Source organism: Garra rufa, chromosome 9 (assembly GCF_049309525.1).
Source record: "Garra rufa chromosome 9, GarRuf1.0, whole genome shotgun sequence".
In the NCBI taxonomy this organism is placed as follows: Eukaryota; Metazoa; Chordata; class Actinopteri; order Cypriniformes; family Cyprinidae; genus Garra; species Garra rufa.
This window is the reverse complement of record NC_133369.1, coordinates 22,651,675-22,677,602: the sequence shown is the minus strand read 5'-3', so window position 1 is coordinate 22,677,602 and position 25,928 is coordinate 22,651,675. Positions and strand designations below refer to the sequence as shown.

The following is a 25,928-nucleotide window of genomic DNA, read 5'->3' as shown; positions in this document are numbered from 1 at the left end:
TCAATGATAAAGTATGTTTCAAACTGTCAAACAGGCCCACTGAGTTTCAATCCAATCGACCTCCATTAATCTTGTCTATAGGTGCTCAAAATTCATCGGCCCATGGTGGCTATGTTTTTGGAGATACACAAATGTCCTTATAGCCACTTGTAATCTACAATGTAATCAGATTTTACCAATTAATATGTTTTTAAGATGCTGAAAAAAGCACAAATGTCAGGGCATGCCAAAACTTCTTCAGGGCCCCAAAACACCTTCAGACCCCAGAGGGTTAAACCAAGACCGCGCGTACCGGTTTTCATGTCGGACAAAAGGTTGCATAGTTTTGGCCTTTTTTTAGTTTTAGTTTTCTCTCTTATAGCTCCATGACTTCTTTCAAGTCACCTCAGATTCAGCTCTTACTTATGTGTTGTGAGTTTGGCAAAGATATTTCATTCAGTTCAAAAGTTATAGTCATTTCAAGTAAATGCAGCCCTGCCTCTTTCGAGCATTTTGGTGTCCCTTTGCGACGGAGTCGAAAGTTCAATTCTTTTGATAATTATTGACAATGTAAAATAAAATGTAAAATACCCGAATATTTTGCCAGGCAAACAAATCCTGTTTTGTCCGGCATGAGCCAAGGATTCCAATGGCATAAGAGCCTGCAAAAAATGGTTTAGGAGTTGTAGACCAGGGGTCAGCAAGTAAGATTGGCATCATGCCAAAAAATATTTCGCCACTAGGTGGCTGGCCAGAACATATTCAAAGGAAAATTTAAGAAATTAATTAATGAAAAATGCAACTAATTGCCTGTGATGGACTGTTACAGTGTCTTTTTTAACTGGTAGTGAGCCATTACTCCAGGGTATATAAAGGAATCATGGAGTTAAGTTTAATGCCTTTTTAAGGCTCTTTCCATACATTTTAAGACCTTATCGCCACTTCAAGTGGTTACTGGTTACATAGGAAACACTTTAACTTACATTTACTATATATTGATTGTAAGATAGCACAACTAAGTCTTAGTTTGTGATTAACTCCTTATCAGTGCAACATAATTCAGAAGGGTTTGCATATAAGTGTGTCTTAGCCACCCTACAGTGATAAAAAATAATCCATTTACTCCTCCTTTTTAATCCCCAAAAAAGCTAAACAGTCTATCAAGCCATTTTGTGTTTCTGGGCAGTATGACATCATATTGTTCAAGCCCCGCCCATGTCCGCTGATGGACTGTCCCGTATTAGCATAATTCTGCCCTCAGCCAGTTGTACACGGCCCATCATTTTCTCTACGCTTGAGCAGCTGTAGCAACAATGTCTTGGAAGCAATGCAGGTGTTTTGTAGTTGGATGTAAAAGTGAATATAAGAGGTCTTCATTTTTACTCAACATGAGGAAGCAGTGGATTTGATTAGTTACGAAATACACAAAAAATGGAAGAGAGGGGCAATCATCCACCGAACGGCTTGTCGTGAAAAGAGCTGTTTTTGACAAGGTGTTGTTTTACATGACCACTGAGGAGTTTTAACCAAAGTATTTTGTAGACATTTCATTAAAACCCCTAAAGAATCATATCAACTTGTGGAAAATGGGCATCCGATGTCCTCTTCAAGCTTGTGAGCTTTGTTTTAAAATCCTAATGTTTCTGGTCAATGTGATAAAAGTCTGTCTGGCTCTTTGCCTCCCTGAGCCTTAGAGGGGAATTTAGAGAATGTTCTCCAGCTCTCTCATTCCTCCTGGAATGGAACTACAATACATGGACCATGCCTAATCTATTATTTTTCTTCAAATCTGTGTGTCTGTTAGATATGAACTCTTCTCATTGTTTACAAAAGCCTTCAGAGGCAGCTGAGCCAAATATGCCAAGAGAAGAGAAGGGGGTATCCATTCACCTCTGTGAATGTGTGTTTTATTAGACCAGACAGAGCGTTGACAACAATCACAGGAGATTCAATACTGAACCCATTATCGTCTATGGAATTGAATCATCATGCTTTTAGCCCTGGGTCGCAAAGACGACACTATATCTAAGACTGTCGCCAACAATCTTTACCACGACCCAAAAACGGACAGCAGAGAATACTTCAGACCTGGCTGATGCATGTGTGCTGTCTGCTGTAAGGGGTTTTATATATTTCACCTGCTTCTCTTTGAGAGTGGGCCAAAAACATACTTTTTATCTCAACAGCAGTAAGCTATGTAAGGAAATGTTTTTCTAGCTCTGCTGAGAAACACTTTATAGTGAACAGAGAAGCAGTGAAATTTAGTTGAACTTTTTTTTTTTTCAGAAGATCATGCTTCTTTAATTCACCATTTATTTCAACGAGAAGAATAACAATGTGAAGTAAACTGTAAAATTGTTTGCACTACAAACCAGTGTGTTCATAATTAAGCTGTTACGTTAAGTAAGATGGTAAGACATACCAGTTTGCAATATCAAGCAACCAGTTTTGCTACAGCTAAAAAAAATCTGGATGCGGATGAGACCGGAAGCCACACCCATGAAATTTACAAATGGCCACGCCTACTTTTTAACTTATTGTAAATTATGTATTCGTGTGCTTTTTTGTATAGGAAAGCTTGTGTGTATAACATAAGCCCACCATTTCATTAGAATTAACCTTAAGCAATAATAACAGCCACATATTGCTCCTAGCATGTTTTGAGTGGTTTTCTAAAAAGTGTAAAAGTGTGAGATTGTTTACATTTGGAGCCCAGACGGTTTGGTGATCACAGAATAGGCGGTGAAGCGAATGACTTCATTTAGACAAGATTAAAACTCTTGACAGCCAGATGGAGCGCACACACAGCCTGCGTCTTGAGCTCAGATGTGAGCGCAGCGCCTAAATTTAGGTTAGCTCCAATGAAACAGGTCAAGCAGGAGCTACGATTGTAGGTTCTCTTCAAAACATCCGCACCGTTTATTTTCCAAACGTTATACTTATCGCGCGCGCTTCATACCAAAGATTAACTTTGGACGTCTGACGAGGATAATTACCGTTCATTATTTGCAGCCGGTGTTAAAATTGTGTAATTAAAAGCATCGGCTGTAAGGTTGACAGAAGCAACATGATCTGAGTAATATGGCGGCATGGGCGTAAATCCGAGGGTTGTCCCCTTGTAGGCTACTGTTAAATGAAATTTACGCCCATGTATGGCGGTATTAATATTAATAAATGTAACTTTGACATATTATCTAATAATAAAGTATTTATTTATACTCAAAGTAATATTACAACATTTCAATAGGATATTACAGTTACAGTATATCAAATCATATAAATGCGCAAATATTCGTTGTGTGAAGTGTTCTGAAATGACAGGGCAGACTTCTCAAAGTTTTTTTTTTCTTGGTTACTTAATTCATCAGAAAAAGAAAAAAAATCAATTCTATTTAATATTTTTAGAATTACAATATAATCAATATTCTAAATATTGAGAAAATTGCCTTTAAAGTTCTTGGCAATGTATATTACTTATCAAAAATCAAAGCGAGATATATTAACGGTATGAAATTTACAAAATACCTTCATGGAACATGATCTTTACTTAATATCCTAATGATTTTGTAATACAAGAAAAATCGACAATTTTGACACATAAAATGTATTTTTGGCTATTGCTACAGATATACCTGTGCTACTTAAAACTGGTTTTGTGGTCCAATAATCTATTAAAAGTCTATTAATCTCATCAAGTTAGTGTTTTTAAGCATTTTACATTAATTTTGAAACATAATAACTCAAGGCAGTCACAATTTAAACAACATATTTCATTTGTGAACTTATGTTCAGCTATTTTTTTTAATAGAAAACTTTGAACTATTTTTTTATTTTTCGGTTCATCATTCATCAAAGCCTGGCCTATTGGTCATAGATACCTGGCAATAACTGGCAAACAGGCAGCAGTAGTAAGATTAAAGGATTTATCTTGCATTCTGTCATGGAAATTATGTATAAATCCTAGTTTAACAATAATAATCAATTTACAATTAATATATACCTGTATTACGCCGTGGCCGAGCGCATTGTAAAATGATGATTCCGCTGCGGGCGCCATCTTCTGGCGAGACGCGGGAATGCTTTCGGCGCACGACTATCCGAAATCGCCCCCATTTTAAGTGGTGTTCGAAACCATAGTGGACGTTTTCGAATGCACTCCTTCAATCCCACAATGCACCGCAAAAACGAGTGTACAAATAACCCACAATGCACTGTGAGAGTCACGCTCCGATTAAATTCCCGCGTCTCGCCAAAAGATGGCGCCCACAGCTGAATTATCCATCAGTTCATTTTACATCGCGCTCGTCCACGGCATAATACAGCATACAACACAGGTACAAATTCGTTGTAAATTGATCATTAAATTGTTTAACTGGGCTGCACTTTGAATGAGTGCACTTGAGAATGTTCACTATGTTTCGGACACCACCAAAAATGTCTGTCCCCTCAAATAGTGTCCTATTTAAGGGTATAGGGGGCGATTTCGGATACACCCATTGCCTCCTTTTTCACATGACTTTCCTGCATTCATTCTTAATTACCCCCAAAAACTTACTGAATGGATTTGAGGGACTATTAAAACTCAATGGGTTCAGGGGAGGAGAGAGAAACGCAGACTCCTGCTGTAACTTTACCTGCTGGGGTCGCTGTTGGACAATATTTATTTAGAAAAAGATTGATTTATACACTTTTCCAATGTTATATTTTGTTACATTGGCGTTGTTCTATTTTTGTACTATGATTTTTTTTTTTTCATCCAATATTTTGAGGAGACACTGCCTCCCTTGCCTCCTCAGAGGAAACGTCCCTGATATGTGTGTGTCTGTGTATATAGAGTGTTTTCACTGCACTGCACTGCAATATTGTCTGCTGAAAATGGTCAAGTATGGTCTTGTTTTGGGCTGTACTAATCGGTCGGACCGGGAAAAACATTTGGAGTGCTATAGACTGCCAAAAGTCAAATCTGTCTGAGGAACAAAAGGCTTTTGTGGTTGGCCAAACTGAACAGGATTTCCAGGGCAAGAATCTTGACAACATTTGTGTTTGTTCGTATAATTTCCGGTAAGGTAGGTGAAATATTAGGCTAATATCTTAATTAATACTGCTCGTACCTATCTTTACCACCCATTAACTTTAGTTTGTCAAAATATTGCACCCTTTCCTGCTTACTAAGTCATTCTCTATATGATTTATCAGCTTTCACACATTTTTCCCCCTGGTTTGGACAGCATAAATTAGCAGAACAACGTTAAAACATTTATAGTACGTAACGATATAATATTTAAAATGAATAATAGCTATCACTATTAATAATACAGTATAGCAATATTATAACACAGGTCTTTTCCTTTCTTAATTGTCTAATTTGGTATGCATATTGTGTGTTTCCATAAAAGGAGTTGGCCGGATGCTGTGTGATGTGGTGCGGGAGTCCGGTCTCGTGCGCAGCTCATTATAATGTTTAGTACGCAGAGAGCTCTAGCAGAGAAAGGCGCGCAGCTTGCAAAAACTAAAGGCAGCAGCAGACTCATGGAGCGCGCACTCAATTTATGACAGCTGAACACGGACATACCTTACATTCTGTCTGCACATCTTTAATCAAAACTTTTGGATTACATTTGGAGACACCGGGCTGACGACATGCACCCTTGTTTTTTCCGCGTGTGTTTTCGTGGGGTTTTGCTCATATTTTCAATTTTATGTGAAGCTGCTGCTTTCAACCTGGATTTGGAAAAGCCAACGGTTTACAATGGACCAGAGGGAAGTTATTTTGGATATTCTCTGGACTTTTACCACCCAACACAGGAGAGAAACACGTAAGTGAGATTTTAAAAACTTTGTTGTTGTTTTTATAAAATTGAGAGGCATCTTCCAGTAAGTTATATGTCCTAATAACCACTACCTCAGAAACAAACTTAGTTTGGTTATGCCAATGTTCCACACTTTTGACGCAGCTTCTTATGAAAAAACATTTTCAGCACCACCAATATGGACCAGTGAACTCTGATGCCTGAGGTTGATATTGAAGTACATGTAACATTCATTGGAAAACTTTGCTGGGATTCATTTAGTCACTTATAAGTGTATTACTTTGATTCAGTAGGATGCTGTTTTGTGTAGATTTATGCCTTTCTCTCTTCAGCATGTCGGTGCTGGTTGGGGCTCCTAAAGCGAACACCTCTCAGCCAGGAATTGTGGAGGGAGGAGCGGTATACTACTGCCCCTGGCCGGCATCAGATCCAGACTCCTGCCGCCAGATCCCCTTTGATAAAGCAAGTAGGTACCCTCATGATTTATAACCGGTCAACTAATGCAAAACGTTCAGAACAGTTTCTAATGGGTCCTTTCAGTTATAAAGAGGCTTCTTAAGTGCCATTTTATACATTTTATTAAACCACTGTATTCTTAAATTTAAAACAATGCGCAAGTATTTTAGAAACACCCGCTGTTGTTTGTTTATCTCATTTGCTAACACACATATCTCAAGCAATATATTAATAGTTGGTTTCGTAAATTCCTGTTCCTCCAATAAAAAGATCAAAAACCACATCCAAGAAAGAGTTAATTTCACCGCATATGGTTTGGTTTAAAATTTCAGGAGCGGAGTAATTACCAGGGAAAGGCGCGTAACTTTACCTCAGTGCGTAATCTGCCGTAATTTAGACGTCCATTACGCGCGTCTATTATTTAGAGCAACAGAACATTTTATCTTTAACGTTGCATTTTTCTCAATATATTTCTGCTGTCCGTTTTGTCTAATTCATGTAGTGAGGGAAAATGTGTAGGTGATGTGTGTAGGTATTGTGAAATCGAACTTGAAGTGCCCAAAAAGAGGAAATGTTGCTTTTGAGTCACAAAACATCTCATTTAGGTCGATTTTGTCATCTGGAAGGGAGATTGCAGGAGTGTTTATGAAATTATTGGACTGTGTTGAGGAGCCATGGCTTGCCGGTAAATGCAGTGGTCGGTTTTGGACCAAGAAACGCGGCGTGGACTGGAGACAGACTTGGATGCAGCGGAATTTGAGCGCTGATGTTTCGTCAGAGTCCTGTGGTGTTATTCATAGCATTCTCTAGAGGGAGCTTTGATCGCAGTATTTATGTGCTGTCCCTGCTTCAATCGTAGGCTCTTATCAGAAAAGGCTATTACATGAGCTCCTAAATAGAGAACCATGCGGCCAGTGCGGTCTGATTCTCGAACGAATGACTCGTACGAGTCGGTTCTTTATACATACAGAGCGAACAACGTAGTCCGATTCTCAGACAAGCGAATCAAATGAGCCGGTTCTTTTTATTGAATCAAACAATTAGGGCGAAAAGTGTGATCCGATTCTGAATTAACGACAGGAACGAATCATTTTTATGAACCGGTTCATGTTAATGGATGAAAAGATATGTGACCCTGGACCACAAAACCAGTTTTAAGTAGCACGGGTATATCTGTAGCAATAGCCAAAAATACATTTTATGGGTCAAAATTATCGATTTTTCTTGTATTCCAAAAATCATTAGGATATTAAGATGTTCCATGAAGGTATTTTGTAAATTTCATACTGTAAATATATCTCGACATAATTTTTGATTAGTAATACACATTGCTAAGAACTTCATTTAGACAACTTTAAAGGCAATTTTATCAATATTTTGATTTTTTTGCATCCTCAGATTCCAGATTTTAAATATTGCTATATCCTAACAAACTATCAATGGAAAGTTTATTTATTCAGCTTTTAGATGATGTATAAATCACAGAAAAACTGACTCTTATGACTTGTTTTGTGGTCCATGATCACATATTTATTTTTCAGTATTTCTAAAAGAAACGGCAATCGGAACGTACTGATTTATTTTAGCGTTTAATCTATAACGTTAAAAATAAAAACTTTAAAAATAAATGTAATAATTGGTTTGCATGGCTTTGGAATAACTAATGCTGAAATTATAGATTAGATTATAATAGATTATATTAATATTAATAATAGTCATTGTTTATAATGAATAGTCATTGTTATTATTATTTATTTTAACAATCATTTCATTTATTTTTTATTTATTTGAGGAAGAATTACACATTACCACCTTCAGCCATTTATAGATGAGCCAGTGAGAATCACCATTTGTACTGAAGTGTGCATGAGGAATTGACATTGAAATGGATTGTCGTTTAGAGATGAAAGCAGACGTGCTCTGGTTCAGGACAGTTGGTTTTAAAAGGAGCCTGATGGTGATGAGGTGAGAGAGGCAGAGAGAGAGTTAAAAGAGCTGTGAACATCAGGGAAATAAGGAAAGAGACCAAACCCTAATGAGGGAGGACAGAAGCGTTGTCTGTTCTTTGTTAGTGTCTGAGAAGACGTGTCATGCGTTTCCAGCATCTACCCAGCAAGAGCATCTACTCCGAACACACACGTTTCCAGATTCATTAGTCACGTTGTTTTTTAACACACTTGACCTTTGATCCCATGCGCTCTTCCCACTGTGGCCCTCAGAGCTCTCTGTGGGGGGCATGACACGTGTGTGTGCGACTGACGTTTCTGATGACAGCCTGTGTGTGTGTGTGTGTGTGTGACTAATGCAGTCCTGACTGAGAAAAGTAAATTCATTAGATACACCAGATAGGGTCACGTACCAATGGACCTTGCATTGCAAGTTTTCACACAGTTCTCTCTCACACACCACGCACCTTCAGTTACATGTTTAGATATTCTAGAGGCCTTACAGCAGATGCATTCCACAGATCTGAGGTAAATATCTGGTTTATATATATGTGGTTATATATATATATATATATATATATATATATATATATATATATATATATATATATATTATAAGAGATGATTGAATGTGTAAGTCAAGACTCTGTTTAAAAGGTCACTTTCGTTTACTAAGATATTATAGAAGCTTTCATAGATATCAGGGGGAATCATTTATAAGAAATCTATATCAATGCATTAAATGAAAAAAGAAATGACAAGCATGTGTTTTGAACCCAAAAAATGAAACAGATGTTTTAAAGCACCAAATGATGCCCTGCTGTGTTTTTATATTGTGAGTCTGGCCTTGCATTTTTGCGCAAGTCTGTGACACCAGAACATGTGTTCATTTAAGCAGGATGTCCTGAATTTTTGGCCTGTTTTATACTTAGTTTATTTTATACATAGATTTTTTAGGTTTGAACAGGCTCATCGTGTTTATAAAAGGAAAATAGTACTACATGAGTATGTTTGTGCATGTTTGTATCTGTTTAGTGTAATTTAGTGTTAGTGTCAACTTTGTACTACTATAGGCTTGCAAAACATAACGTAAACACACTTGAATTGTAGCTAAACTTATATAAATAAAAAGAAAATATGTTTTGGCATATGTTTCATATGTTTCGCTTTTTTGTAGTGTGTAAAAAAGTCACCACTGTGATGCTAAAGTGATTGCTAGGGTGTTGCTATGCAGTTTCTAGGGTTTTCAAAGAGGTTCCCAGGGTATGCTTGCTATGTGGTTACATTGTTGTGACATGTTTTGCATGGGCATGCTTTGCTACAGATATGGTGGATGCTTTCTAGATTGTTGTTATGGGATCTTGGCTGGTTGCTAAGGTGCAGTTTGGCTCTCCAAAAGTCCCAAAAGAATGTACAACCAACTCTCAAAGCAAGTCTATAGAATATATATTGCCAGGTAAATATAAATCAAATATAAAGACTCTTTTCAATAAGCTGCATAGTTTAAGTTATTCATATTTATGGCACAAACAGCAAGGGACAAGCTCTGTCATATATATTTGTGGCAAAGTTGAGGCAAAAAAGGTCAGTAGTGTAGCTTTCTCTAGGTCGAACCAGTGAATTTTGTGTGACCAAATTGTCAATTGCACAGGCTCCCATTGAAATGACTTAATATTTATGAGAAAATACGCTGAATGACAGTAAATATGATCGTACCATTAGAGTTTGAAATTTGTCACTCATCTTTAAAGTATTAATAGTAATGCCTTAGTAAAAACAGCACTAATGAGTCTTTAAAAAGGGATAGTTCACCCAAAATGAAAAATTCTGTCAATAATTACTCTCATGTTGTTCCTTCATTCATCTTCATAATGCAAATTAATATATTTTTGATGAAATGCGAGAGCTTTCTGACTCTGCATAGTTCTAAGACAAGTCCTAAGGCCCAGAAAGGTAGTAAGAACATCGTTAAAATAGACCATGTGACATCAGTGGTTTAACCTTAATTTTATGAAGCTACAAGAATACTTTCTGCGCACAAAAAAACTAAAATAACAACTTTATTCCTTTACATAGCATGTGTCGCTGTACTGTCGTGAGCGCACGGCGAAGACTGACACAAATTTGAATATGGTAGCTGTTTTGCTGTCTATGCAGGGTCAGAAAGCTCTTGGATTTCATCAAAATAGTCTAATTTGTGTTCCGAAGATGAACAAAGGTTTTTACGGGTTTTGAACACAAGGGTGAGAAATATTGACAAAATTTTCATTTATGGATGCTATTCCTTTAAGAAAGTTAGAGAGAGATCCTAAAAAACGTATAGATGGAAAAATCTTAAAATACTTACAAATAGCAAGAAGAAAAAGGCCTGTAGTAAAGACCTGAGAGATGGAAAGAAGTAAGCAGAGCAGGATTAGAGCTGATGTGTTTTTATGAGGTGTAGACTGTACCTTATGGAGCTCTAAGCAGGTCCAGCTGTAGCGAGATCTTTTCTGGATCACGCAGAACCCCTGTAGACACAGATCCACAGAATCACGTAGCTGTGTGCACACACTCGTAGGGGTGGGTATCGTTTGAATTTTATCGATTTCGATTCCGATTCCGATTCCACTTATCGATTCCGATTCTTTTCGATTCCCAGTTTCGATTCTGATTTAGTAAAAAAAAAAAAAAAACAAACAAACACAAAAGTCAAACATTAATATATTAAACATGTTTATTTTCAGTGCTAGCTTGCAACATATTATTTTATTACAGGGGTTCTCAACCTTTTTTATATCAGGGCCCCCTTCTTCTCGGGTCAATTTTGCAAGGCCCCCCTATGCCTGACATTTCCTCTAAAGTGTTTATTTTTGAAACTTTTTTTATTAACCTAAACATTTGTTTTGCCTTTTTATTTTTCTCCTGCATGTTATAAAAAAAAAATCTAACAAACTTTAAATTAAAGCTATACTTTTGAATTTAAAAGAAAATCCTCTGCTCTAACTTTTTAACATGAATACACACATACAGATTTAAAGCACCTAAATTATTTAATTCAGACATTCTTCACAACTTCAGAGTACTCTTTCTTAAGTGACTGAATATCTACTGTTTGTATTTATTATAAAATAAACATATAAATGAAAAATACAGTAAATACATTGTAAATCTGTTTATGCTGGTGCTCATATGTGCTTAAACACCACTGACCCTTACAAGATCCACCTCTATGGGTAAGCATTCATTATAAAAAAACTCACAGGACATTCATTTTGAAAACTATGCAAATATTTTGAAATTTCACGCAAAAATACTATGGATCAGAGCACCGAAAGCATGAATAGTTTGTGAATCAACAGAGGACTTATGCGTGCCTAATGTACGACTCCGATACAAGAATGAATACATTAGGCGCTCGCGAGTTCGTTACTATTACTCTGATCATCTTTGCCTTTACATTAGCGGGAGGGTTTGTTTCATGCAGCCAAGAGATAAAGTAGATACCTGTCTTCCCGCGGGGGTATAAGTGACTTTTATGTGGGCTTTTGCGGGACGAAATAACATATATTCCTTCTGGAGTGGGCGGGCGCAGGACTAAAATCCGTCCCTTGCAGATCTCTAAGATGAAGTTTGCGTGCAGCGGTAGATTTGTCTTCGGTTTTTACAAAGCGTAGACACACTTTTAAACGCTTACCGTGATCCATCTTTTCGACTGATGTTTACATTACCACGTAAAGTCCTGGCAGATTGCACGCGCGGAAGGTCCTGGCAGATCACTAGATGGAAAAAATGCAACCAGGAATCGAAACGAGGAATCGAAATTTTAATATTATAACAAGTATCCGATTCTTTATCTTAAGTATCCGATTCCAGAATCGGAATCGATTTTCGATTCCCAACCCTACACACTCGGAGAGTAAAACAACCCCCTGTAGATGTGCCTTCATATAAACAAACACATTCAGACTCATTTGAAACCTAATTTGCTGTTTCATGGCTCATGCTGTTCCGAAATGAGTGTATTGGCAGAAGGGTTTTCGCAATCTGTTATGATTCTCAGCTGCCTGTTGTTTTCTGTTTATTATTTAATGAAGTCCCGCTTTGTTTTTCTCGAACTTTCATTCTTCCTCTCCCTTTTCTCCAGATAACCGGATGATTAAAGTGAACGGGACACGGGAGCCTCTAGAATTTAAATCCCATCAGTGGTTTGGGGCCACAGTCAGGACCCACAAAGGCAAAGTGGTGGTAAGTGATGCTCAGAAATATAATCCAGTTAAAGACCATTTACAGTCATCCTCATGCTGGATGTATGCTTCCGTGCATTCATGGATGCGGTTGGAAACTCTACTCTTTATCAGTAAGTATCTGCCCATCAATGGCTTTAATAGCATTAGTGTTTCATTCATGTATGAATGGGAGCCAGAATCAGAGTTTCATTCATGAATGCATGGGAGTGTTGTTTTGGGGAAATGTTTTGATAGGAAATGTGGCTCTGTCCCCGTTACTGAGGGGGTTTTGGAAAATGTTGATTTGAGGTTGACCATGCGAGGTGGAGAACTGCTGATGTTTGAAAGAAAAAGCCCAGAGTTATTACATGAGGGAAGGCATGGTTCCCAAATGTGACTGTTGTTCTTCAAACAATCAAATACGGAAACATTTAGCTCTTTCATTTTTCTTTATTCAGAAAATTACAGAAGACGGGATGTTTTTCATCTCCAGTTCAGTCCTAAGGAGTCTTTTTATGTTTGAGTAACATTGTGTCTGTGTGCTTTTGCAGGCTTGTGCACCCCTCTATCACTGGAGGACAGTGAAGGTCAGCAGTGAGATGGATCCAGTGGGAACTTGTTATGTGGCTGTGCAGAACTTCAGTGCCTATGCTGAGTATTCACCGTGTCGAACCAGTGAGTATTTTACACATACACACACACAGAAGCTGTGATGCAGAACCAATCAGTGTGCATTTTAACTTAAACTGCTTGCAAATTGAAAAGCAATGTTTTTAAGATTTCCTAAAGTTCGGCATATCTCAATTTGTTTAGAACAGGAACACACTGTTCACATCTGTGTTGCATTCAAAAGTTTAGAAGTTTGAGGTCTGTAAGATTTTTAGAATACTTTTAGCAAAGATGCATTCAGTTGATTAAAAGTGATGGTAAAAACTTTAAAATAAATCTGTTTTAAATAAATGCGGTTCTTTTGAACATTAAATTAATTAAAGAATCCTGAAAAACATTGATAATATTTCTTGAGCAGTCAAAAGTTTTTTCTTCTGCTCACTAAGGCTGCATTTATTTGATCCAAAGTACAGAAAACCAGTAACATTTTAAAACGTTTTTACTATTTAAAATAACAGTTTTCTGTTTGAATATATTTTGAAATTAATTTATTCCTGTGATTTCAAAGCTGAATTTTTAGCATCATTACTCTGGTCACATGATCTTTCAGAAATCATTCTAATATTCTGATTTGCTGCTCAAAAAATATTTCTTCTTATTATTATGTTGAAAACAGCAGAGTAGAATTGTTTCAGGTGTATTTGATGAATAGAAAGTTCAGAAGAGCAGCATTTATCTGCAACATAAATCTTTTGTAACATTATAAATGTCTTTATCATCCATTTAAAGCATCCTTGCTAAATAAAATTATTAATTTCTATCATTACCCCCCCTCAAAAAAATAATTAATAAAAAAAAAAAACTTTTAAATGGTAGTTTTTCAATTGTTTTAAAAGATTTCTGTTCTGTTCAAAAGAAATGTTGTTATTATTGACTTTTTATTTATATAAGAATTCTGAAACAAAATTTATATTTCAGATAAATGCTTCTATTCATCAAAGAATCCTGAAAAGATTTTACTAAATATTGATGATGATAATAATAATAATAATAGAAAATGTTTCTTGAACAGCAAATCAGCATATTAGAATGATGGATTATGTTATTATGTTAGAGTAATGATGCTGAAAATTTAGTTTTGATCACAGGAATAAATTAAATTTTACATATTCAAATAGAAAGTAGTTATTTTAAATTGTAAAAATATTTCACAATATTACTTTTGCTGTATTTTGGATCCAATAAATGCAGGCTTGTTGAGCAAAAGAGATATCTTCAAAAAACATTAAAAATCTTTTGACTGGTAGTGTATTAAAGTGCATATTGCAGGTTAGAGACTCCGGTGAATTGATGTATAGAAAAATAATGTAGGAACCAGATTTTCTTTAAAATATACTTCAAAATACGCTATTAAGGCTTCTAGAGTCGTTTTTGTGAGAGAATTTTACTTCCGCATCTGAAAAACTGGCAAACCGGTAGTGACGTAACGAGAGGGAGAGCGGTCAATGTAAACCATAGGAAAACAATGGATCGCAATGACTGTTCGGACGCAGAGAACATTTAAAATGTTTATTTACACTTGTATGACGAACCACAGACACAAATATGAGACTGCTATGTGGCCAAGAGAGCAGGGACATGCCAGGATTAAACAGAACAGCGGTCAGAGGAGACAAATTAAGTTGTGGTGTGAGGAGAACAGGGCAGGTGTCTGAGAGAGATCAGTGTTAGCTGACGATATCTAATCGGGCAAAATCATAGCATTTGTCATCTAAAAGTATTGATTCTACTTACCAGTAACACAAACGAATGATCGTTGATCAAGCGTGTCATACTCATTAATTTCCGATGCAAACGTTACGTGATATAGCGGGTTTTTATTACCGCGCGCGCGAGAGAGATAAACACCTTTTTGTTTTATTATATGCTTATATGGGAAATACCCCCAAACTTGATGTGCTGTCTCTGACTCTGCACCCAGGCTTTGAGGCTTGCTGTCTGAAATCAAAATAGGTTCTACATTATAGCTTAAATGCATTTTAGGCAGGGGCATCTCCAGGCCAGCAGACATGAGTAAGTTTATGGTAGAGATCATTTATTACTCTGAGCTAAATACTTACAAATAAAAAACGTACAAATAAACAGTAACATTTTATCTCAATTACAGTTTGACTATATTTAGGTGACAAATACATGTAAAGTAAAACTTTTGATGCCATTGGTATAAGACATTTAATATTGACAGCATAAAGTTGTCTGCTCATCAGGAAGCCCTTACCTGCATGTGTTGTGTCAGCTATTAGACAGTTTACAGAGGAAGGATTACTTTATAAAGGTTTTGAATGGCCCCATTTTGGTGACAAACAATAAAAAATAATCACAATCACAAATTGTCTTACTGTATACATTTTTTATGAAGTTTACAACATATATATCAAGCAGAGCTGCATTTATGGCTAATTCAATTCAGTTTCATTTATACAGCAATAAATCATAAATATTATTTCATAGTACTGTTAATACCCAACTTAAAACACAACATTGCAACTGTTAATATATACATGTAGATGTACAAAACATATACTACTGAAAGAAAACTATTGTCAGTGTGGGTATCCCACTAATGTGTTATATTAGAGGTGGTTAATAACAGCTGGCCTCCACTGCTTCAGATCTTCACACAGACTCATGTCTTGCAATGTCTCCCAAAGCCCTATAAACACAACACATGACAATACATTACAAATTAGCTGTGCAAACAATGTGACCAAGCTGTAACTAGACTTGATGATTATAATATTAACAAACTGAGGATAACTGACCAGTAATGCCTTCTCCTATATGGTACCGTTTTTACACAGTTCTTAAAATGATATTGCTAATGCTTACAAGCTAGCTACGGTGCTTTACAAAAACGTATACACATCTCGTTGTCTCATTATTTAAATAAATATGTTCACGGATTTGGTATTTATGAGAAGTTGTGAGAAGAAAAACAAAACTTACGGTGCAGTTCACGTTTTCGTCGAGCTGCATCTCTGACGGCTTCGGACGATCCACAGTCTGACAGCGGACCCGATGAAGCTGCTGTGTGCACCGAAGGAACTGCACCGGCTCTGAGCCTCACTTGGTTCTTGCTTCAGCATCTCATGTTGAACTGCATCATATCGCCGGGATGATAATCCTCCAGAGTAAAGTGAACGCGTTTTTCGAAGCAGATGCATTAGTATAGGCCAGTCACTTCATCCGCACAAACGCACCCATATACAGAAGATAGCACCGTTCTTTTTATTGTAAGTAAACCCGTGGACACGATGTCCTGACAGGCTGGAGTTTGTGCAGCCTCCATAAACACAATAATTTACCATGACGATGATCAATTAAAATTAAAAATAACTACCGAAAACACACTAACTCAAGACTGCTCCTACTGAATAGCATCAGAGCTAGGCGAACGACTCCCTCTCGTGACGTCATATGACGCGGTGTGGAAAAAAAAGCTGTTTTTGAGAGCTGTCAAGGAAACCGTCACTTTGTCTTCTAAATTTGTGCCCTTAGGTCTTGTAAAATATTTTCAAATAGCGCATTAACGGTTCGTATAGTATTTTCATTCACGAATATATGTTTATCTCGAATTTTTTTTTAACCTGCAATATGCACTTTAAAATAGAAAACAGTTTTGTTCAATTGTAATAATAATTTGCAATATTTCTGTTTTTACTGTATTTTTGGTCACATAAATGCAGCCTTGAACAAAAAAAACATTTTAAAAGTCTTACCGACCTAAAACTTTTTAACAGTAGTGTAGCTTCATGACAGTTTTGTATAGAAAACCGTAATGGTCAGTTATATTTAGAATGATTGAGAAAAAATAGAGTTAAAATAGCATGAATCCAGAGAACTTTGTCAGTTATAAGTGTAAGATGGTCTGTGTTCATTTAGTGTGCTCACCTGCAAGCCAAAATTCTTGCATACCGCCCTGAAATGAATCAAGTTCTGCCCAAAGGCTGACAGAACCTATAAGCCAGTGAAACATGACAGGTTTTGGCATTGTTCATTGCAATGCAAACAGCATAAATCTGTGTAATGAAGTATGCACGCTTTGGTTTCTCACCTGCATCGTCCTCATCTTCACAGACACACTCACAGACTCTTCGTCAGGGCTGACTGATTTACTCTACATATGGTTACATATAGCCGGTTGACTATTTTTAGATGACTAGCCGACTAGCAAAAAACACTAGTCATGCCCACTCTGCTTTTCATACAGAATCACAGATGTGTCCATTGCTTCTCAGGCTGCCCAGTTGTGCCAGTTGCCATGGCGGTCATATGCCCTGCTGTAAACAAAGATCAAAGGGGAAACTCGCTTGTTTACTTTAATGTAATTTCCTGCTTATTTCCTGTACTTTAAAGTCTCATTCACAGTTATGGTAGTTGATGAATTTGACCCTTGTCGTCATATCAGATAGACACTTTCTCTTAAACTTACATAAGAAGCACATACACAGACGTGTTTATGAACAGTTAATGTAGAGTGAAGTGGTATATTAATAATCATTGTGCCTAATGTGTTCTGAGGGAAAATTTTTATATGATACATGAGGCCATAATGACTGTGAATTACTTTCCTCATTCTTTGTTAAACAATTTCAAGTGCCAGCCGTCTAACTGGCAGGTCAGCTAGGAGTCCCTGCCAAGACTCGGGGCAGAGAAGATCTGTGTTGATATAAACCAGCTTGTGTTCAGTCTGCAACACACATTTGCGAAGTATTGAGAAAATGTGAAAAATTAAATGCTAAGTCTGGTAGAAAAGTGGAAGAAGAGAAAAAGGGTCAGAATGAGAGTGTTTATTGTATTTTTAGAGAACATGACAAGAACAGGCACTGGGATTTGGAAGTGATGTTCTGCCTCATTAAACCTCCCCACCTACTGTACACATTATAACAACACTCACAGGACAGAACTTACTGTACATCATACAGCATGTTCCTGCTATTCCTATCTTCCAGTCAGATTTCTAGTTATATTTTGGTCTGGATGTTGGGTTGGAGCATCATTCTTATCAATCAGTTATCTTCTACTGACTTAGGGGTTGGTTATAGTTGGGTTTGGGATTAAGCGTAGGGTTAGGACCATAGGTGCCATTTTGTTTTATAAAGAGTTGCAGACAGGAAGGATTTGTGCAGATTTGTGATGTCAAGAATTGGCAGTGGCTTTGCTCATATGAATATGAATTATATTATACTTACGTTACTGAAAATATTTAATAATCAATATATCATAAAATAATCAATATATCTGTCAATAACTACATTTTAAAAAACAACAATAATAATAATTATATTTTTTTAATATATATTTATATTTTTCAGTGGTACAGGGGACAGTATATTGGATAATTGTTGATGTTTTTTCCCCTCTTTAGTGTAAGAATAATTAAAATTACTGTTATAACATAACAAATATTCCAAAAATAACTGAATATACTGAAAATGATCAATTAAAATAAACAATTATATTTTTAGTAGTAGTATTTCGTAGTTGTATGCTGTTATATAGTGTATTATTAATATATTATTATATTAATAATACACTATATAATAAGTATATTGTTAATATACTGCATTAATATTTTACTATTATAATATTTTAATGCATTATCTGTCTGATTTATAATTATTCCAGTATATTCAGTAATTACTGAATATCACTACCATTCAAAAGTTTATGATCAGTAAGATTTTTAATGGTTTTTAAAAGATGTTTCTTATGCTCATCAAGGCTGCATTTATCTGATCAAAAATCCAGGAAAAAACAGTAATATTGTGAAATATTATTTCAATGTAAAATAACTGTTTTCTGTGTGAATATATTTTAAAATGTAATTTATTCCTGTGATTAATTCTAAATTTTCAGCATCATTACTCCAGTCTTCAGTGTCACATGATCCTTCAGAAATCATTCTAATATGCTGATTTATTATCAATGTTGGAAACAGTTGTACTCATTAATATTTTGTTGGAACCGGTGATACTTATTTTTTTGGATTCTTTAATAAATATAAATGAAACGTTAAAAAGAACAACATTTATTTAAAATAGAATCTTTTATAACAATAAAAGTCAAAAATGTGGTCAGTAAAGTTTTAAGAAATTATTACTTTTATTTACCAAGGATGTGTTAAATCGATAAAAAGTGATTTATTTAATATTTAAAAGTGACTTACAGTTACAATCAAAATTATTCAATCCCCCAGAGACTGCAGTACTTTACAAATAAAAGCTTGTCTGAAGTTTCAGGACTTTATAAAAATTGCATCTACAACAGTTAACTGGCATATTAAAAGTGACAATGTCAATATATAATGTAGTGTGTTTGAGTTTTTGAGGATTTTTTAATAACACAGCTGCTGTAATTATTGAACCCCTATTCATCATTGCTGTTTTAAGTCATTTATTTTTGTGGTAAGGAACAAAATTATCCTAAAACACAATTAAGCCTTTAGAAACTATTCAAAAAAACTGAAATAACTTGAGATGTTACACATCTATACATTTATCCCATGCATGTGCTGAAGTTGAGTAGCAAATATGGTAAAGTCAACAGAGCTTTCACAAAAGCTATAGAGAAGAAATAGTTTTATTGTATTAGAAAGTCTAAGGCTATGTGTGTTGTACCAGAAAACCTTTGAGGGTGTTGAACCAAAAATGCACAATTTCATAAAATGTTCTATCAGAGCAACTGAGAAAAACCTGCAATGTACAACCAAAGACTTGCGAGATGACCCGATGAAAGGAGGAAAAATATTTCATTCCAGAGTAGAAGATGAACATAAGACAGGCATCGCCTTCATGTTGGGGCATCTTGGCGAATACCATTCTTGATCAAGAAGAAAAAAAAGTCAGCTTGAATAAGCTAAAATTTATTTGGATAGACCTGTGGAGTTCTGGAAGAATGTGTTATGGAGTGATGTGACCAAACTAGAACTTTTTGGACATATAGATCAGCGGTATGTCTGGTGCAAAAAAGGGAAAACTAATGAGCAGAAGAACACTATCTCCATGGTCAAACATGGAGGTGAGCTGATCCAATTATGGGGTTGTTTTACTGTAGCATGAAGTGGAAAACATGACCGTATGAAGGGAACCATGGATTCTTTGAAGTATCAAGCCATTTTGACAAGAATTGTGATGCCTTTGGTGCAAAGACCGAAGATGATGATCAATGGACTTCCCTGCAGGACAATCATCCCAAAGTAAACATCCAAATCTACTTCTGCTTGGTTCAGGGATCAGTCACAGAATGATCTTGAGTGGCCTGTTCAGTCTCCAGATTTAATTCTCATTGAAAATATTTGGTCGAATTTGAAGAAAGCAGTGGCAAAGTGAAAACCAAAGATTATCCGTGATCTAAAAGCTGTTTCAGCTGAGGAATGGTCCAAGATTGCTATAGAGAGGTGATCAACGCTTCTAAAAACTTTCAAACAGCGTTTATTAGTGGTTTTAAATAATAAAAGGTTCTGCACCAAATTTTACTTTTGGGGGTTGAATAATTTTGAACATGAACGTTTAGAGACAATTATTTATTTTTTTTCCATTATTTATCAATTTATGTTCTCAGAATTACTCAAATGTGTATTAAAATACTTTATCTAATAGTGTACTAATGCCTTTGTAGATTTGTTTGTAGAAAAACAAATTGTCTTGATCAAAATGTCTTGCATGTCAAGGGGGTTGAATAATTTCGATTGCAACTGTATATTGTTAGAAAAGATTTCTGTTTTGAATAAATGCTGTTCTTTTTATCCTTTTATTCATCAAAGAATCCTAAAAAACATTCCAGGTTCCCAAAAAATATTAAGCAGCACAACTGTTTCCAGCATTGATAATAAAAGTAATAAATCAGCATATTAGAATGGTTTCTAAAGGATCATGTGACACTGAAGACTGGAGTAATGGCTGATAAAAAGTCAGCTTTGCATTACAGGAAAAAAGTACTCTAAAATATATTAAAAGAGAAAATGATTTTAAACTGTACAAAAAAAAAAAAACAATTCTGTATTTTCAGTCAAGTAAATGCAGCCTTGATGAGCATAAGAGAATTCTTAAAAAAAAAGAAAAAAGAAAACATTAAAAATCTTACCGATCCCAAACTTTTGAAGAGTGTAGTTCAAAAAGTAATTTTGACCCCATATTTACATTTACATTCAAGAATAATATGAAGTATTAACTTGTTAACTCATTCATTGTATCACGTCATATATTTACATAAAAATTTTATAGATGTGTCTTCAAAGTGCTGAAACTTTATGTACTCAGTCATATCCTAATGACTATGTATTACAGAAGTTGCTCTGATCTTTACAGATAACCCGGACCCCGAAGGCCAGGGCTTCTGTCAGGCGGGCTTCAGTGTTGATTTCACTAAGGTACCAAATCTCCCTTTTCAACCATTTATGATTACACACTCCTGATTTTTGTTTCAGATTCAAAACATTCACTTCAATTCCAGTTTTAAATGGAAACGGACTGTTAGACCCTGCATTTATGTATCAATTTGACCCCTTATTCAATCAGGAAGAGTTTTAATTTCTTTATGTTCATGACTTATTTCTTTGATCTCTACTTATACTCACTCCTGTGTTTATAATATTCAGTGTTTATCACTCTTGTCAGCAGCTTGTCTTTCTTTCTCCATAACCCTGCTCAAAATGCACAAACAAACACAGAAATAAACACAAACATATTTCCAAGGCCTGTGTCCTCATTTCTACCTTCTCTGCTATTTCCTCACTTGTTTTTTCTCCGTCTTTCAGGAAGGGACTCTGGTTGTGGGAGGGCCAGGGAGTTTCTACTGGCAAGGTAACACACTTCTCCCCATTATTTTGTCTTTTCCATCATTCCATCCTTTTACAGAGTCTCTCAGAGTGAGATTGGCAGACACAAGACTCTCATATCCCAGACTCACAATCTCACAGGACCACAAGAATCTCAGTCCTGTCCAACAAACTGACCAGGCTGACCCTTCCTCCACCTTCAGAGCAAAATAACAGACATTCAGAATGATGACACGTCACCTCCCTCGAGCCCTGTTACCAAAATAATCAGAGATTATCTCATTGTGTTAGCGCTACCATTGCTGAGTCTGTTTAGTCAGTCAGAGCTCGGCATTCACTCCTCAGTCAAGTGTTCTGCCGCAGTTCACTCATCACAGATGGGTCAGTGATAGCGGTAATATAGCGGTTGTGATAATAGAAGACAGAGAGAGGTCAATGAGCAGCACTTTCTGGTCAGTGGCTTTAATGCTGGCTCACAGTTAGAGCTGTAATCATCGCTTTTAAACTCTAGTGAAAGCAGGTTAATGAAAGCCTGCACTGCCTCACTTTTAACTTGAATAATACGTTCTGCACAATTGCTAATGAAATACATTTAAAGAGATTGCAGAAATCTGTACACCTGTGGATGTTTAGCTGTGTTTATGTTAGGGATAAATAAATCAGCAAGTTTTTTTTCCATTTTGAGACTGTCAGCACCAACTTATCTGGCTGATTAACAAAAGTGGCAGTTCCACTTTGAGTTGTTGAAAATATGCTTAGCTTTATTAGTGCACCTTTTTACAGATATTTATATTCAGTTTTGATCAACTTTTGCATAATATGTTTAAATTGTAATTTTTGTATTATGTTGTATTAGTGACACGTGCTAGTTCAAAATTAGTATTAAAATCAGCCAAAAGGACATTTCAATTAGCCAGTTAGTATGAGTGTGAGATTTTCTGTTGTATATTGATATTCACACGGTCATGGAAATCTGGAAATGTCCGAAAATAAAATATAAAAATAAAATACTAAAGTTCTTAAAATCTTAAACATTTCTATAGCGTATACTGTATGTGTATATATATATATATATATATATATATATATATATATATATATATATATTGAATTATACATATATATATATATATATAAATTAATATACAGTGGTCAAAAGTTTACACACACTTTGCAGAATCTGCAAAATGTTAATTATTTTACCAAAATAGGAAACAAAATGCATGTTATTTTTTATTTAGTACTGACCTGAATAAGATATTTCACATAAGACATTTACATATAGTCCACAGGAGAAAACAATAGTTGAATTTATAAAGATGGCCCTGTTCAAAAGTTTACATACACTTGATTCTTAAAGGTCCCATATTGTACACATTTCTTGAGGTTTATTTTAGTTGTTGTTGTCCTTAAGAATATATATTTGCGGTATAAGTGCCAAAATCCATCTCAATATATTTTTACAGCTCCTTTTTTAGGAGCTCTGTCAAAAACAGGTTGATTTTGGCCCATCTAATTAATATTCATGAGCCTCTCTTCTGATTGGCCTGTTGTTTTCTGAGTGACGCACAGCCAGGCCAATCACAGGTAACTACGGTCATGTATCGTTGTAGCCGAACCCAGAGCCATAGAGAGAGCCTAGCCTGCTGATACTCAACAGGATATTTCAGAATGATCATTAATGTTTTTTCTTTTTCAAACACCGAATGCAGTAAGCTACATAACTGTTGCTTTAGTAAAGCCCCGTTCACAATGCGCGCTGATTCTGGAAAATTACGGGAACGAGTGCTGTGTGAACAAAAGCCAGAACCATAAAGGCAGTGTTGTAGTGATGATGCACGTTACCCTGCGACTCTTCACAACAAAAAAATACGTGCAAAGTGGAATGAAGCGGCGATCAGGCAGAGCCAGCTCCTCACTATCAGCACTGAAGCACAGTTTGTTCAGGTTAGTTTCAGTTTAGTGAAACGTACGCGTCGCATTACATCTCACATCCAAACGTCACATGTCTTTATGGGTTGTGTGTAAAGCACGCACAGATTCCGGAAAACAACTGTGAATGAACCAAATCAAACAACTCCGGAACAAATCATGGGAAACATTATCCGTGTATTTACCGGAATCGCTGTGTGAAAGAGGCTGAAGTTGACGTGCCACTGGTCTCTTATATTCACGTTGTTCTGAAGCCTGTGCAATGATGTAGTTTCGACATCTATCGACTGAAGAGGGTTTTCTAGATTAGTTTCCGTGTTGTTGTTGCTTAGCAATGTTATGGACACGATGTTGTCTGGGTTTGACAAAAGGAGGGTGGGACGTGATTGGTGCTCGGGGTGGTGACTGAAGGCGGTGACTGAGTAGATCGGACGTCACATCATTACGGAAGTCACAGCGGCTCGTGAAAATGAACAGCTACTTAAAGCAGGCTGTGTGCAGTTTACTGTGGATTGACTGTTTTGAAACTCATATGGTAGTTACATAGCCCCTAGACCTCAGTTATCATGAAAAAAGCCAGGAAATTTCGATTTTGACAATATGGGACCTTTAATACTGTGTTATTACCTAAATGATGCACATCTGTGTTTTTTTTTTTTTTAGTGATAGTTGTTCATGAGTCCTTTGTTTGTACTGAACAGTTAAACTGCCCACTGTTCTTCAGAAAAACCCTTCAGGTCAAAAAAATCCTTACGCTTTTCGGCATTTTTGTGTATTTGATCCCTTTCCAACAATGACTGTGTGATTTTGGGATCTGTCTTTTCACACTAAGGTCAACTGAAGGACTACAGAACTATTACAGAAGGTTCAAATGCTCAATGTTGCTCCCGAAGGAAAAACAATGCATTAAGAGCTGGGGGGTGAGAGATTAGGTTAAATTTAACTTATTTTGTCTTCTGTAGCTTATGTAGCTTGTATATTTAGGCAAAATAAGAAAATCTTCATTCTGTTCATAAGTTTACACCACTGGCACTTAATGCATAATTTTTCCTTCTGGAGCATCAGTAAGCATTTGAACCTTCTGTAACAGTTGCATATGAGTCCCTCAGTTGTCCTCAGTTGAAAAGATGGATCTCAAAATCATACAGTCATTGTTGGAAAGGGCACAAAAATGCTAAAAAAAAAACAAACAAAGAATTTGTGGGACCTGTAGGAATTTTTTTTATGAAGATTGAAGTGTGTGTAAACTTTTGAACAGGGTAGTTTTTATAAATTCAACTATTTTCTCTTGTGGACTATATGTAAACATCTTTTATGTGAAATATCTTATTCAGGTCAGTACTAAATAAAAAAATAACATGCATTTTGTATGATCTTATTTTGGTAAAATAATTACATTTTTTCAGATTATGCATACATAGATATATATGGTTCAAATCCAAAAGGTGTGAGAAAGCTTCATGACTACATCTAACTATTGTTTTTAGTGAAGGAGGATATTGCTTCTCTGAAAAATCTAAGAAAATGTGTTGAGTGGATGTTTGGCCCTGACCAAATGAGGCACAGCTAAATATTTAGTGGTCGGATGTATATGTGATTGTTTATGTGTCTGGATTTGGATCACAATGCTAGATGTTGATTGCTGTGTAGTTGCAGTCGTATGTTGAGACATAAAAACAGATTTGTTCAATCTTCAGACCCCCCACAGCCTGATTTCAGAGTCACAGCCTCTAATAAATACTGATAATCCTGGGTTCCGCGTCACGTCTCACATGTGTTATTGGTTTTTGTTTGTAATGGTGAGACGGATGACTTGCGAAGACACAAAAATCTAATGTCAGACACAGGGTTTCTCTCTCCCTTACTCTTTCTCTCATATACTTCATGCTGTGGACAAATACAGATGCATTAGAAGTTATGACCTGCCACACGCTTTCTCTCCTCTCCTCTTTTCCCACGGTCAGTCCATCTTAACCTTTGCCTTTCATCATGTTTTGGAGGAAAAGACAACAGATTTCTGTGAGGAGAAAAAGCACCACATGTTGTGTGTCGTGTGTGTCCACAAAACAAATGCAAATTGATAGAGACACTTGAACACAGACATACAGCTAAACACACACATTAAGAGAGATTAATGGTTGGGGTTCAG

General features: G+C 36.0%; 1 protein-coding gene across 1 annotated transcript in view; it reads left to right on the top strand.

The window, feature by feature from the left end:
* Nucleotides 1–5,468: 5,468 nt before the first annotated feature.
* LOC141343182 (integrin alpha-8-like) overlaps nt 5,469–25,928 on the top strand; it is a 39,251-nt gene continuing 18,791 nt past the window's right edge. The window contains exons 1-6 of the mRNA XM_073847783.1: nt 5,469–5,795; nt 6,122–6,255; nt 12,318–12,418; nt 12,951–13,074; nt 21,378–21,439; nt 21,827–21,872. Of these exons, the coding sequence (XP_073703884.1) occupies nt 5,620–5,795; nt 6,122–6,255; nt 12,318–12,418; nt 12,951–13,074; nt 21,378–21,439; nt 21,827–21,872 (643 nt within the window). The 5' untranslated portion in view covers nt 5,469–5,619. The remainder of the gene's footprint in view (nt 5,796–6,121; nt 6,256–12,317; nt 12,419–12,950; nt 13,075–21,377; nt 21,440–21,826; nt 21,873–25,928) is intronic.